At 38.2% G+C, this 14,936-nt stretch overlaps 1 protein-coding gene across 2 annotated transcripts in view; it reads left to right on the top strand.

The window, feature by feature from the left end:
- LOC128240368 (titin-like) overlaps nucleotides 1–14,936 on the top strand; it is a 332,344-nt gene that overhangs the window by 212,512 nt on the left and 104,896 nt on the right. For both annotated transcript variants that reach the window (XM_052956995.1, XM_052956996.1), the window contains 19 exons: nucleotides 42–326; nucleotides 616–900; nucleotides 1,228–1,530; nucleotides 5,928–6,233; nucleotides 6,550–6,671; nucleotides 6,807–6,984; nucleotides 7,438–7,740; nucleotides 8,172–8,477; nucleotides 8,770–9,069; nucleotides 9,370–9,675; nucleotides 9,899–10,204; nucleotides 10,456–11,058; nucleotides 11,308–11,610; nucleotides 11,889–12,188; nucleotides 12,475–12,777; nucleotides 13,043–13,197; nucleotides 13,639–13,789; nucleotides 13,992–14,291; nucleotides 14,591–14,899. In XM_052956995.1, coding sequence (XP_052812955.1) covers nucleotides 42–326; nucleotides 616–900; nucleotides 1,228–1,530; nucleotides 5,928–6,233; nucleotides 6,550–6,671; nucleotides 6,807–6,984; nucleotides 7,438–7,740; nucleotides 8,172–8,477; nucleotides 8,770–9,069; nucleotides 9,370–9,675; nucleotides 9,899–10,204; nucleotides 10,456–11,058; nucleotides 11,308–11,610; nucleotides 11,889–12,188; nucleotides 12,475–12,777; nucleotides 13,043–13,197; nucleotides 13,639–13,789; nucleotides 13,992–14,291; nucleotides 14,591–14,899 — 5,424 coding nt within the window. The remainder of the gene's footprint in view (nucleotides 1–41; nucleotides 327–615; nucleotides 901–1,227; nucleotides 1,531–5,927; nucleotides 6,234–6,549; nucleotides 6,672–6,806; nucleotides 6,985–7,437; nucleotides 7,741–8,171; nucleotides 8,478–8,769; nucleotides 9,070–9,369; nucleotides 9,676–9,898; nucleotides 10,205–10,455; nucleotides 11,059–11,307; nucleotides 11,611–11,888; nucleotides 12,189–12,474; nucleotides 12,778–13,042; nucleotides 13,198–13,638; nucleotides 13,790–13,991; nucleotides 14,292–14,590; nucleotides 14,900–14,936) is intronic.

The raw sequence follows: 14,936 nt of genomic DNA, 5'->3' as shown, positions 1-14,936 counted from the left end.
CTCATGAGCTGCTATTGTAATGAACAAACTTTTTCTTTCAGTTGGCGAAGCACCATCAGTACTGGAAGGCCTTCCAGATGTATCTGTGGTGCTAGGAGAGACGGCATACCTAGAGTGTAAGATCAGCGGTGAGCCGACTCCGACAATCGCCTGGTTCAAAGACAAACGAGAGATCACTGACAACAAGAAGTACCAGATTGAATACACAGACATGGTCGCGTCAATCAAGATCAAGGAATGTACTGAGAAAGACGCAGCCAGCATCACGTGTGAGGCCTCCAACGAGCTTGGTTCAGTGAAGACAACTGGCCAGCTGGAAGTCCAAGGTGAAACGGGGTTCAATTAGGAGGGGCTAGAATAATAGCAAAGAAACTGATGTCACTATATATGTATCATGTAGCCATACTTCTAGGAAAATTGACAAGGAAACAAAAAGGAAATAGCATAAAAATAAAAAAATGTTCATTGAATGTAAATGAGTTCTTCTCCAAGACAGGCAACTGTATAGAACAACATGCATACATCCCTTAAAATAGAAATATCTATGAATTAAGTTGTGCTAATTGAAAGAAAATATGAGCTCAGATTTTTACTGGTTCGTTATGTTTATTTCAGACAAACCTAAACTCGAATATGACAACAAATACCTACAAGTGACACTTAATGTGGGCGCTAACTTGAAGATACCAGTCCATGTTTCTGGCCTGCCCAAGCCTTCAGTGACATGGAGCAAGGATGAGAAACCAGTCCGCTCCCATGGCAACCTGACTGTTGACGTTAGCGACCGAGCAGCAACCTTGACCCTGAAGAAGGTCACACGTGAAGATGATGCAGTGTACACGATTCATGCACAGAATGAAGCAGGACAGGTCTCGGCTGAATTTGATGTGGAAGTCATTGGTAAGACGTCTTGTTTTTTTACAATGTTACAATGTATACAAAAGAGACCATTGTATTCTAGCTGTATTGGATCTATGCACAGTGAAGGTTATGAATTTGTTAAACATTGCTCAATATAGAAGTAAAAGGCATAATAACAGCCTTGCACTAAGCCCTGTATTGAGGTCATAACTAAAAAGATCATTATAGTTTCATCATGTAACTGTTCATTGAAAGCTTTTGGAGCTAGTTTATTGTTAGCATATATTACTTAGCAACAGAAGAATATATTTTGACGACACAAAACATTATCACAATCATGAATGATCCCCTTGTGCCTTTCCCCAGATGTTCCTGACAAACCGGCCAGTCTGGATGTGGATGAAGTATCCAGGGACTCTGTCTCATTGTCATGGCAACCATCCCCCGATGATGGGGGGTCCAACATCCTGTCATACATCCTGGAACGCCGCGAACAGGGACGCTCCATGTGGATGAAGGTCGTGTCCGTCAATGCCGACGAGATGTCCCACACTGTCAAAGACTTAATCGAGGGCAAGGAGTATTACTTCAGAATATCTGCTAAGAATGAAGTGGGAATCTCTGAACCCCGGGAAATGCCCAAGTCTGTAACTCCGAAGAGTGGATTCGGTAGGTTGAAGAGAGTGATCTACCTTGGCTCCAGCTGACTATATGGTTGCCTCCCTTTGCCTGTGAAGAAACTAACAGTTAACTCCCTTGATGGTTTGAAAACAAAGTTTACCACCCTGAGTTGTTTTCAACTAACTGTTTGTGTTTTTGTTCTGTTGATTGCCATTTGTTTGTACCAGTTATTTTGATTTTTGCATGAAAAGTTCAAAATGCATCAAATTTTATTTGAATGGTTATGATTTTTCCAGCATGTCAGTTGAGTTCTCTAATTAGAGAGTACATGTAGTTATTAGTTGACATTGATCGACTGTTTGCTTCCATTTGTTTAACCTTGAGATTAAAGTTTTGTTTTCGTTTTACCACATGTAGTATTCATAGTTGGTGCTTATGCTATAACCAAGAGGGAACAAATCGAGGGCTTGGTGCAAAATGATTGTAACTCAATACCAAAATAGAATGGGTTACAATAGTCGGGCGCTAAGCCCCAGAAATATAGTTAATAAAGCTGATAATAGGAAATGAAATATAATCTTGATAAAGAGCTTTTTTCAAACATATTTGAAGAGTTTGCCTTTCTGTCAATATTTTTATTCTTCTGTTATATATATTAGAATTATAATTATTAAGGTGCCATTATGCAGATCATGTTTAGAAAATTGCAGAAGTGTTCATAAATGGGTTCATTTATTTACTTTCGCGGTATTGAAGAGTTTGATATTATTTGTTAGAAATATACTCAGATCGTGTTTTATTAGATTAAACATGTTTAATGTCTTTTTCGTTGGTAATTGTTACAATATTTGTATATTCTATATTTGATGACAAATCAATGTTAAGCCTTATTGGTCATCAAAAGCTTTGCATTATAAATATTGCAATATAGTCGGCATAATGTTATACATTATAGAATCATGACTTTAAATCATGGAGAATATGGCCTGATTGTTCAAAATTTGGTTCAGTTAACAACGTTGTTAACATCATCATTGTTAACATTCAAACTGTTACTGCTCTGGAAGAATTAAGACAGCTGTTTCAGCCATACTTGTTTATATTCAAATATGTGAGCACATCATAAAATATTTCACGTTTAAAAGTTAACAACAGTGTCGTTTAGGGTTAGGTTAACTTTTAACTTTAACAATGTTCTGAACAATCCGCCCTTTATTCATTTCTTACCTCATAGCGTCTTGTTTATATCATTTCATATTTTATATATAGCATTTTCATATACAATAAAAAGAAATACCCATGAACTTTTAACTGTGTGTTATTTTTTCAAAGTCCCTTCAAGTTGTGTTCTTTTTTAACATGAGTTTAAAAAAATAATTTGGTCACAAGCAGAAATATGTCTGATTGTGATTTATACCAAATTTGATTTGCATTGACCGAATCATTAATGACTTTGAAAGCATGTTTTACATAAAAACTGAGGTAAATGACCTTGAAGATTGTGGTGACCTTCACACCATGTCACGCCATTGTTCCTGCCATAACAATTTCCATAGTAGTGAAATTCAACTTACATGATGACATATTTCTGTTCATCATGGTCAATGTTTGAGCATCCCATAACAAGCTTGCCTTGACCACTAACAATTGTTTGCATGTTGTTTTGAGTAACACAGTCTATGAAATACCTGTTTTGAGGAACGTGTTGTTAGGTGAGAACCAATCTTCTATGCAGTGATCTCCCTTCACAAGCAGAGAAGATCTCTACCTCCATATGAAAAATAGCTGAAAATAGTACTTGAGTTCTATGAAATAAAGTTGATTTTAAAACTAAAAAATACTGAAAGTGAAAGAATTTTTCACTTTTTGAATGCTTACTGTATGACAGAGGGAAGTAACCGCTGTGTGGAGTGTGACTAAGTACATGTTATATAGGTGTCACAGTGTCACTATCGTGTGACTAGAATGACAAGTTTCATTGCATGTTGCCGTTATATGCCATTATATGTAACAAACTGTTTTTTTACAAACAAACATATTCAGACCTAAACTAGTTCAATGTAGACATCATCATATAACATAAAAAAAACTTTAACAGAAATATTGAAATAACCTTGATATCAATGTCATCACAACTTTTAACTTGGCCATAACTCAAAAAGATTTCTTATTCACAGTTGGGAAACAATTTATAGGTATTATTACAACATAACATGAATCAATTGTAATGTGGGGGAACAAGAAAACCCACTAGCTTGGGAACCACAAACCTAAAATACATGTGTCCAGGCAAGGAATACTACCGTGGTGTCTCCAGTGATAATAGACACAATATGTATATCAAGGCTCATACAAGAGATGTTCCAAAACACTAAGTGTATGTGTACATGTAATGATGTAACTATACACACATGTAACTACACATACATATAACTACACATACATGAAACTACACATTCATGTAAAAGCTGCAGTTGAGTTTAAACAAAATTTACATTAAACTTGACCCTTCCTTAAAATACTACAAAGGAAAGGTAATATGGAAAAATCCTGCCATCTTGTTTAATGCAATCAATTAGTCATCCAAGACATCAAATTGATAGATTAACCGAGACTTACCTTCGTAGAGGGGAAGTTGAAGGTTGATCGGAATTTCATCTACTGCAAACCCCTTAAGAGCCCCACACGAGAGAGACACGCAGTTACCGCTGCCGAGATATTCAGGTTTTTAGAGAAAGCAAGGGTTTCCACCAAATCCTTGCGGTAAATGTTGAATTTGAAGAAAACTAGACATGAATTTTGGGTGGGTTCAGGGTGGGCGTGTTGAGCTCTTAAGGGGTTTGCAGTAGATGAAATTCCGATCAACCTTCAACTTCCCCTCTACGAAGGTAAGTCTCGGTTAATCTATCAATTTCATCACTGCATAACCCCGTAAAGAGCCCCACACGAGAGTTTAGAGCGTTTTCTGCAAATTTACTTCAAACCAAAGAAATTTAACACCAATTTAGGGTTACATATACCTTTATTTACATACATGCTTAATATGCATCACATAACACAGCATCTTGAAACTTATTGTTATCTGTTACATTTATTTCCTTAAGATAAAACTTGGCAAATGTTCTAGCATTGGACCAGCCTGCTGTTTAGCGCTTTATTGTTCAGTGTAGGCAAAGTTCATATGAATTTGCAGGAAAAATTGTCAGTTTACTTTGTGACACAATCCATTGAACTGCAATTCATCATCTAACAATATCTACAAAACGCTTATTAATGAGATGGCCACCATCTAAAAGAAGAAACTCGGCATATTATTTAAGCATATTCTACCAAAAATATTTGAATTAGGGCCCTTGATAAATTGAGGAAAACAAGACAAGCAATTCAAGGGCTTAAAGCAAAAGGCACTTATCTCTTTATGAAAATATAAGCAGTTCTGTTCATCTTGCCCTGAGCCATCAAACTTTGCCTTGTCCAGTTGTCCTTGTGCAGTTCTTAATTCAAAGTTTAATAACATGCCAAAACAATTTGCCTAGGCATACTGCTGTTACAAAATGTTACAATAAATATGCTAAAGAAAGGTATTGGTAGAGTGCAACAGTTGCACAAAATCTCCAAAAATCATATTTGTGTACCTGACAAAGTATGGAGATGTAGGGATGATTTAATTATCTGGCATCATCAGTGTTGTTCGCCTCACTGGTGTCACACTTTCATTTCCTTATGTTCAAGTTTTGATTACTTTAGGATGACTTGTTTTAGAGTCGTTAAACTTGGTATGCACATAGGTCATAGTCAGCAGAAGACCTCATTGAGTTCAGTAGGTCAAAGGTCATAGTGACCTTTACTAGAAAATTGACAATGATGGGCATTCCTGACAGGCAAATCAATCTGCTTCCTAGAATTCTAGTTAGTTTAAAGATATAATGACATTAAATGGATATAAGTATGGTTGCTTACTACATAAATATATCAACATTTTGTATCATTGGAAGTTCATTTAACTGCCCAATATGGCATTATTACACACTATGGTAGAAACATATTTCAAAGATGCTAAGCTAACTTGCATGGAATGAGAAGTGTTGGGGGAAAGAATGACCCTTGAAATGTGCATGGACCCAGGAAGGACTGATGCATGGCTAGTTTTCAGAAGAGAATGATTATGGTAAGAGGATTTGGAGTATTTGATATTCAATTTGTTTAAATTTAACTTTCACTTATGGCATTTTATAATATGTGTGAAAAGTTGAATGTTAAATATGAAAAAGTGTGAAGAGTTTATCAAATTAATGTTAAAATCTAGTGGATAAGCTATATTTACTGGTTGATAATATAAGCACACATTAAATTCAAGACAAGATATGATTTTAAAACTAAACCTAAATAAAATATGATTTCAAAATTCTGATAAAATTAATATTTTACATTCCCCACCCACTTAGATGTACCCGGTGTGCCAGATGGCCCACTAGAGGTCAGTGACATCACCGCTGACAGCGTGAGGTTGTCATGGAAACCACCTAGTTACAACGGCGGCTCCCCAGTCACAAAGTACCTGCTTGAAAAGTGTGACATGAAGTGGATGGCGTGGGGACCGGTTGCAGAGGTTGACGCCAAGACGTTGAGCCATGTTGTAGGAAAACTGATAGAGGACCAGCCATATTTGTTCCGAGTGTCAGCCATCAATGCTGAGGGTCAAGGAAAACCCCTACAGACAGAACTGGAGGTCAAACCCAAGACACCTGCTGGTAGGAGGGTTGTTTTCATCTGATATTACAAGGCTGTTATTAGTTGTAGAGTATATGCTTGTAAAGTTAATCTGAACAAAATGTTGGCACAATAGAAAGCTTTTGTAATACTACTATATAGTAATATAAAAGGTATATGTAGTGTTTGATAAGTAGTTCTTTTAGTATTCAATGTAAGAGGATTTGCTCTGAAAAAAAAGTGTTGCTGACAGTGACCAACAAAGGTTCCACTATTATAGTTGCCAGAATTGAAAAATTAAAATTAACTTTTTGGACTATGTAACTGTATAAAAATCTATTTTTCGCTTTTCTTCAGGTGCACCGGGCAAGCCATCGGGCAAGTTGACCTTGACAAAGCCAACCAAGGACAGTGTGACCTTGACATGGACTCCGCCCAAGAAAGATGGTGGGGCTCCCATCAAGGGATACAAGATTGAGGTTAGTGAAAACAGATGTTAATCCTGAACTTCAAAGCTATGAAATTCATTAACTGTGTTAACACCAATGAAAACCCAATATTGAAATAAAAAATCCTTAAAAAGTACAAGTGAATTATCATTCATGCATTTGCAGGTCAGCAACGATGGTAAGACATGGACTGATCTTGACACCACAAACAAACTGACGACACAGTACACAGCCAAGAAGCTGGAGACTGGCAAGGATTACTTCTTCCGTGTGTCTGCTGAGAATGATACCGGCTTAGGAGAGGGACTAGTCTCAGAGGTTTTCAAGCCAGTCAAACCAATAGGTATAACTGTTTTCACCAATCATGTGGCTAGCGTCAGAAGGCAACAAGCAAAACAAACATATAAAAAGATTTGGTACCTTATCATAAACCCCAAATTATTATGAAGGTCATGGGTTTCACCAAATTTTTAATATGTAATTTAAGAAGTAGAGGTGGTCTAGTACTTGAGATGTCCACCTGGCAAACGAGCAGTCCTTGATTTTAACCACAAAAGGGGGTATTTCAAAAGCAATTCATCATCAGTACTAGTTTCCTCTGAAGGAATAGACTCAATTAAAGCTCCATTGTTTAAGCATATGTTTAAATATACAATCAAGCTTAAATCTTCTTTTAATGAATACTTTTTGTTCAGTTTCAGTAATACAATATAAGTTAAAATTTATCTGATTTCTAATATTCTTTTAACTTGCTTAATCCTCTTATACAATACGCATTCAAATCATCTTCCAACAGAAGTACCGGACAAGCCCGATTCTGTAGAAATCCTGGACCTCCAGAAGACATCTGCTAAGCTCCAGTGGACCCCACCCACCAACGACGGGGGATCACCGATTACAGGCTACCTTATCGAGAAACGTGATATGAAGAGGCCAACATGGACGTCTGCTGGCAAGGCACCTAAAGACGCTACAGAGTTTACCGCAGATAAATTACTGGAGGGTGGAGAGTATTTGTTCCGCGTGATCGCCCAGAACAAGAAAGGCCCGAGTGCACCGTGCGAAACAAAGGCCCCAGTCATCATGAAGAGTCCGTTCAGTAAGTAGAAATTGTTTTTTAAATTGTTATAAGTGGAATGATATTTTGTCATTCAATAAATTGCTCATTTTTATCAAATTAACAGATAAAATTGTGCTTCTTGGTAGTTTGCTACTTTATAATGGTTTAATCATCACCTGCAAGTAATATTGGCACACACATAGGGTCAAATAACACTTTTGTTTTCAATCAATAACTTTTGAAAAACTTCGTAAAAAGTCATCAAACTTGGTATGTAAATTCAGATCATGGTCAGTAGAAGACCCCTGTTGATTTTTGGTCAATAAATGAAAGTCAAATTACAAAAACCTCGACAATATCAAGTTTGTTTATTTAGCTTGCAGATTGAATATGCACATTTGACAAAACACTTTGATAAGATGTCATTTTTAATGGTGACATTTGATTATACATTAAAACATAAATTCTAGATGTACCGGAGAAGCCAGAGGGTCCTTTGCTGGTTGAAAACATCACCAGGGATTCTGTGGATCTCTCATGGCAACCACCAAGATCAGATGGAGGCTCTACAATCAAAAACTACTTAATCGAATACAAACCACTTGATCGACCCAACTGGATCAAGGCTGGTACAACAGCTGGGCTAGTGACAGACTTCACTGTTCCCAACCTGATTGAGGAAACCGACTACATGTTCCGTATCTCTGCTGTCAATGAAGAGGGAACTAGTAAACCTCTGGAAACGGAAAAACCTGTCAAAGCACAGAAGGACATCAGTATGTTTTTTGTGGAGCATTTAAACTTGTATATCGATGCCAAATAGTTAATCGAAGAACAGAATCAACTATTTTTCCTGTATAACATGTGTCAGAACCTTGGTCATTTTTATGAGAAAACCAACATCAGCAATCACTTTTGAAGATTGATTTTTTTTTTGCTATTTTAGTATTATTGCAAAAAGTAATTTAGTCAGTTATAGAAAACAGAAAAGAAACTTTGTAAAAATAGTCCTGTGTATTCAATTGTAACACCACTGAGGTTAAAATTTAAAATTATATTGACTTTCAGCTGTTCCCAGTGCACCACAAGACCTCAGTGTCATCAAGATGGACAAAAGCTCTGTCACCCTGGAATGGAAGGCCCCTGAAAATGATGGAGGCTCCAAACGCACTGCCTTTATCGTGAGCAAGTTGGATGCCAAGTCAGATGAATGGGTCAAGGTTGCGACTTTGAAACCCCAGGAAATGGTATACAAGGTCAAGGACTTGCCAGAGAAGAAGTTCTATTTCTCCGTTGCCGCGGAGAATGCTGCTGGAGTTGGTCCCGCTGCGGAGACAGACAAGTCTGTGAAACCAGAGTACCCCAGAGGTAAAGGGGGAGGGGACTTTAGATTTGTGAAACTATGGCACCCCATAGGAAGGGGGGAGGGACTTTGTAATATTCCTGTATTATCAGTTAGAACAAGGTTTATTTTTAATTAAATAAAAATTTAAGCATTTTTTTCTTTAATTAAATCCTAGTGGCTTTATAAACTAGTATCATTTCATTTCTAAAAGGCGCTCAACATAATGGGTTATTATATTAACTGGTAATTGTACACTTTTTTCTGAGCCTTAACATTTGTTGAAGAGACTTGCAAAATTGCTGAGCTACTTGTTTCTATTAAAGGTCCACCAAGTACACCAGTTGGACCGCTGATGGCAAGTGATATTGACGGAACACACCTGATATTGTCATGGCAACCACCTGAGCATGACGGCGGGTCCCCGCTTACTGGATACTTCATAGAGAAGCGTGAGGGAACCAAGCAGTTCTGGGGCAAGGTTGCTAAGATACCAGCTGACGCGGAGATGTACCGCGTTACCGACCTGACAGAGGGAACCACCTACTTGTTCCGGGTCTCCGCAGAAAACCCAGAGGGAACCAGCAAACCCCTCGAAATGAAGGACACAATTACACTCAAGAGCACCTGCAGTATGTGACCCTGTCCTTCACCTATATTAACTTCTTAGATAAATCATGTTCAAGAACTATTTTATTTCAATTTTTTTTTAAATTAGTACAAAATTATTTGTCATTGATCACAAAAACAGGTTATCCACATACGAATTAAGAATAAAGTAAAGCTGATAAGCCCTTTTTACAAGGAATGAATAAACTTATGAGATATAAAAATACAACACATTAATGTTTACAGAAGTTCCAGAGAAGCCTGTTGGTCCGATCCAGGTTTCCAACCTCACAGAAGATTCTGTGACATTGACTTGGAAACCACCTAGCAATGATGGAGGCTCCCCAGTAACTGGCTACAACGTCGAGTTCAGGGACATAAACAGCATATCTTGGCAGCGAGCTGGCTCTGTTGATGCGGACACCACTGTCTGGACCCAGTCCAAGCTTCTTGAAGGCTCGGAATATGTGTTCAAGGTCACCGCAGTGAATAAGAAGGGTGAAAGTGCTGCCCTAGAAACAGAAACTGCCATTAAACCTCAGAAATCTCTTGGTAAGTTCTGTGGACATAATTTGCATATAATTTTTCAAAGGTTATCAAATTATTATGTTTTTATTTTAAGTAATTTAATTCTATAGCAAAATTAACATCATGAATTTGATGATATGAGTAACTTTGTTATTGCTTTGTTAAATGTTAACTGTATTAATTTTTTTCTATTGAATGGCACTCAACGAATTTGTCTCTTCATGTACTTGCATTTATCAATTGGAGCCTTTTGCATTTTTCTGAACTTTCCACAGATGTGCCCAGCAAGCCCACTGATGTTAAGGTCAAGGACATTAGGAATGACTCAGCTACCTTGACCTGGAGAAAGCCCAAAGAAAATGGTGGCTCCAAGGTCACAGGCTTCCGGGTTCTCATGAAGGAAGACGATGGGGACTGGAAAGAGGTTGCTAAACTTAAATCTATAGACGATGAATACAAGGTCAAGGACCTTAAACCCGGCAAAAAATACAGCTTTGCAGTTACTGCTGAGAACAAAGTAGGCCAAAGTGAATCAACAGAGCTGGATAAGCCAATCGAAGTGAAGAAAAAGGTGACCAAACCAGCTCCCCCAGAGGGACCTATAGTGTTCTCAGACATCAAGAAAACTTCTGTTGTTATCACATGGAAACCAAGCCCCGAGGATGGTGGTGCAAAGATCACAGGATATTACGTTGAGATACGCGAGGCCCCTAAATCTACCTGGAGTAGGTGTACCTCGACCACTGCCGACATTACCTCCTACTGTGTACAGAGACTTAAGGAGAGACAGGAGTATTTCTTCCGCGTGTTTGCTGAAAACAAGGTCGGCAGGTCAGACGCACTCGTGTCTGAAGGAGTGGTTGTCAAGTCTCAGTTTGGTAAGTATGGATTAAAATTGTTTAAAAAGCCTAAAATTTGATTTGTATTTCAAATCATTGCACTGTGTCATTTTCTGGTGATAAACACTTCTATTCTAGTATACGTGAATAACCACATTTACATACTTACAAATAAACAGATTTTCATTTTAAAAAATCAAAATGATTGTAATGGTTTGTTTTTATATCTGTACAGAATTCAACTAGCATGTCCTTAAATAGATAATATTCTTCTCTGTAATTTTACAGAAGTGCCAGATGCCCCAGTGGGTCCAGTGGAGATCAGTGACCTTACCAAGGACTCTGTGACCTTGACCTGGAAACCACCAAGTAAAGATGGTGGCTCTGAGATCACTGGCTACATAGTTGAACAGCGTGATGCCAAACGCACCTCGTGGGTGAAGAGTGGAACAACAACCCCTAACAAGACAACATTAACAGCTTCCAGACTGCTTGAGGATAATGAGTACGTGTTCAGGATCATGGCCGAGAATGCCGAAGGTCAGAGTGCACCACTCGAGTCAGGAACTGTTAAGCCTACCAAATCAAAATGTAAGTATGGAGGTATAATCTCCTTATTATTCCTTAAAAGTTGGAAAAACAGACTGTGTCACAGAAAAATTGTATATAGATCATCCAGTTATTGTGTTTGGTATTTCTACAAGTCTTTGTGTGTGCTTATACAATTATATGTGTTCATGATTTTCTCTTTATCCTGTAAAGTTTACCCCATTCATACTCTCCTTATTCATACTTTTTTAGTGTCTTTTCAATGTTGTATATTTGTTACCATGAGGATTTGCTGTTCACACAACTCTTTAATATTTCAGCAACACCAGATGCACCAACAGCCCTCAATGTCAAGGACAAGAAAGAGAACAAACTGACCTTGACCTGGAAACCTCCAAAGAATGATGGAGGTGCTAAAATCGAGTCCTACATTGTCCGTATGAAGGAAGGTGACAATGAATGGAGTGACGTTACCAAGGTTAAAGCATTTGACACAGAGTACCGTGTAGATAGTCTGACCCCTGAAACGCTGTACAGCTTTGCTGTGTTGGCTGAGAACTCTGTAGGTCAGGGACCAGCTGTGGAGACCAGTGCTCCAGTTGTGCTCAAGAGAAAGCCTGGTAAAAATTTATGCTTAGATGCTTATTTCATTAATAATGATGTAATCATTACCTTACATTTGCTTATTTTGAATTCTTAGTATTAAGGAAGTGTGAAAATTAATACCAATTGATAAGTATAAAATATCTAGACCTTATTGGATATTTCTGCACATGTGTCATTTTTTAAAAATAAGTGTCATTGGACCAATGTTCAATGTATCTTCACCAGGCCTTCCCTTTTATGTGTCTAGGCATATTTGAATTGGTTACATACAAAGTAAAACCATTGACATCTTTGTTTCAGTCAAACCATCCCCAGCAAAGGGACCAATTGAGTTCTCACACATTCAGAAGACCTCTGTCACTGTTGCGTGGCAACCACCAGAGAATGATGGTGGTGCTCCAATTAAAGAGTACCTGCTGGAGGTCAGGGAAAAGTCAAGGACAGCCTGGACTAAGGTCACAAGCTTGAAGGCAGGAATCACATCCTACTGCGTACAGAACCTTAAGGAGTGTCAGGAGTTCGTGTTCCGAGTGTTTGCAGAAAATGAAGTTGGACAGTCAGACGCTCTTGTCTCTGAGTCTGTGACCTTGACCTCACCTCATGGTAATTGCATTTGTTTTTACTACACAATTTGCTTGTTTTTATAGTTATTGAAGTTATCATTTCAACTTGGAGTAGTTCTACCATTTTGAAGAAATTGTGTGAAATGTACAAAGACTTCATCAATGCTTTCCAATTTACTGCAAGACAATGTTGCCACAGACGATTATTCAAACAATTACGTGCTTTCACCAATTTGTGGTTCCAGAACTCTGATAACTGTTTTGTAGACAACCTTGTTTTAATTATCATTTGTATATTCTAACAGACGTGCCATCTAAACCTGTCGGACCACTCTCAGTGTCAGATGTAACGGAGAACTCAGCCACATTGTCATGGCAACCACCAGCATACGACGGAGGCTCGGATGTCACTGGCTACCTGCTCGAAATGAAACAACCACTCGACAGGACCTGGAAAAAGGTGGGGGTTAATGAAACTAACATATTGATAATATACAATGACTTCTTTACCTTCAAAATTGGTGCTTTAGTTTATTGTTTCAGTTGTGTTTAGTGACCGTTGCATACCAGTTATGGAGTACAATTATATCAGTATTTTATAAGCATTTATGAAAATTGATTAAATAAACTTAACAACAAAACTGTGTCAATCCAAGATGTTCTCAAATGGGTTCTGTTTGAATTTCTTAAATTTAGCAAAGAAAGTTAATCAATTAGTATCTAGGACTTAATTAAATCCATAATGTATCTTTGTTTCTAACTGGAGATTGTTCTAGTGGTTGTGACACAGAACAAAGCAGAGCTGTGTGCCATAACCTTTGTCTAGTCAATCTTCATCTTCTGCTAGTAGACCTAATAATGGATTTATAACATGCTCTAATCCAAATCATTTGTTTCTCAGTTGGCGGACCTGCCGGCTGATGTGAACCAGTACAAGGCTGGGAACCTGCTGGTTGGTAATGAGTACCAGTTCCAGGTTATCGCGGTGAACGTCGAGGGCAAGAGTCAGCCACTACAGACTGACACAAACGTCGAAATCACCAAGAAAATAGGTGAGTTAGACTCAATGCATTAATACTAACATGAATATGAGTGATATGTGAAGTCAGTAAAATGTTCAAAATGTGGTAAAGCTGTCCACAGGCTATCTTTTGCACTTTTAAATGATATGATTGGTAAGTAGTAAAAATTGGCTAAATATGAACAAGTCAATACAATATTCATCTGACCACATCCATTCTTCACTCATTACAGACACTCCAGAAGCTCCAACCAACCTCAAGGTCACCAAGATTGGGCCAACCTCTGTTGACCTTCAGTGGACCGCACCCACCAAGGATGGAGGGTCAAAGGTCACGGGTTACCATATATACAAGGCTACAACCCCTGGAGATTGGGAAGAGGTCGGAAAGGTCACAAGGATCGCCGATACTTTCTCGGTCCCGAACTTGAAGGAAGGGGAAAGTTATTACTTTGCTGTTGCTGCAGAAAATGGGGCTGGTATCGGACCCAAGATGGAGCTTGTGTCACCTGTTAAGGCTCAGAAACCTAAAGGTAGTATATTGTTTCCATTTACTTCTGTTAAATCTTATAGTGAATGTTTTGGTTGAACAGGATTTGGGCTATTCAAGGTTTCTTACCATGAGAGCCATTGAATGTATCAATCAACATATTTTGTCTTAACAACCAATGACTGCCTTTGGCAATAGTTTGCTTCCCTAGTTTCTCCAAGTACTCAGGTGAGCTCTATGGGGGCCATATCAGCCCTTTTGTTATTGACAAACCATTAATGTTGGTCTGAAATCTAGAATTTACATGACTGTATACTGAGTTTATACCATATTCATCTTCAGAGAAACCCTCAGTTCCTCAGGGACCATTTGAGATCAATGATATCAAAGGTGAAAGCCTTATGTTGTCATGGAAACCAAGCAAACAAGATGGTGGCTCTCCGATCACTGGGTACACCGTCGAGATGAGGGAAACATGGAAATCCAAGTACCGACCCTGTGGCAAGACAACTGGGCCTGATGACTTGACATTCCGGGCAACTGGTTTAAAAGACGGGGATGAGTACTACTTCAGAGTGTGTGCTGAGAATGAGGCTGGACAGTCTGACTTCCTGGAAATGAATAAACCAGTCAAGGCTGAGACTCCTAAGAGTAAGCACAAGATTTGTCTTGTTTATTTTTAAATTGT

This window comes from Mya arenaria, chromosome 7, assembly GCF_026914265.1.
Source record: "Mya arenaria isolate MELC-2E11 chromosome 7, ASM2691426v1".
Classification (NCBI taxonomy): Eukaryota; Metazoa; Mollusca; class Bivalvia; order Myida; family Myidae; genus Mya; species Mya arenaria.
This window is presented reverse-complemented; position numbering and strand designations above follow the sequence as displayed.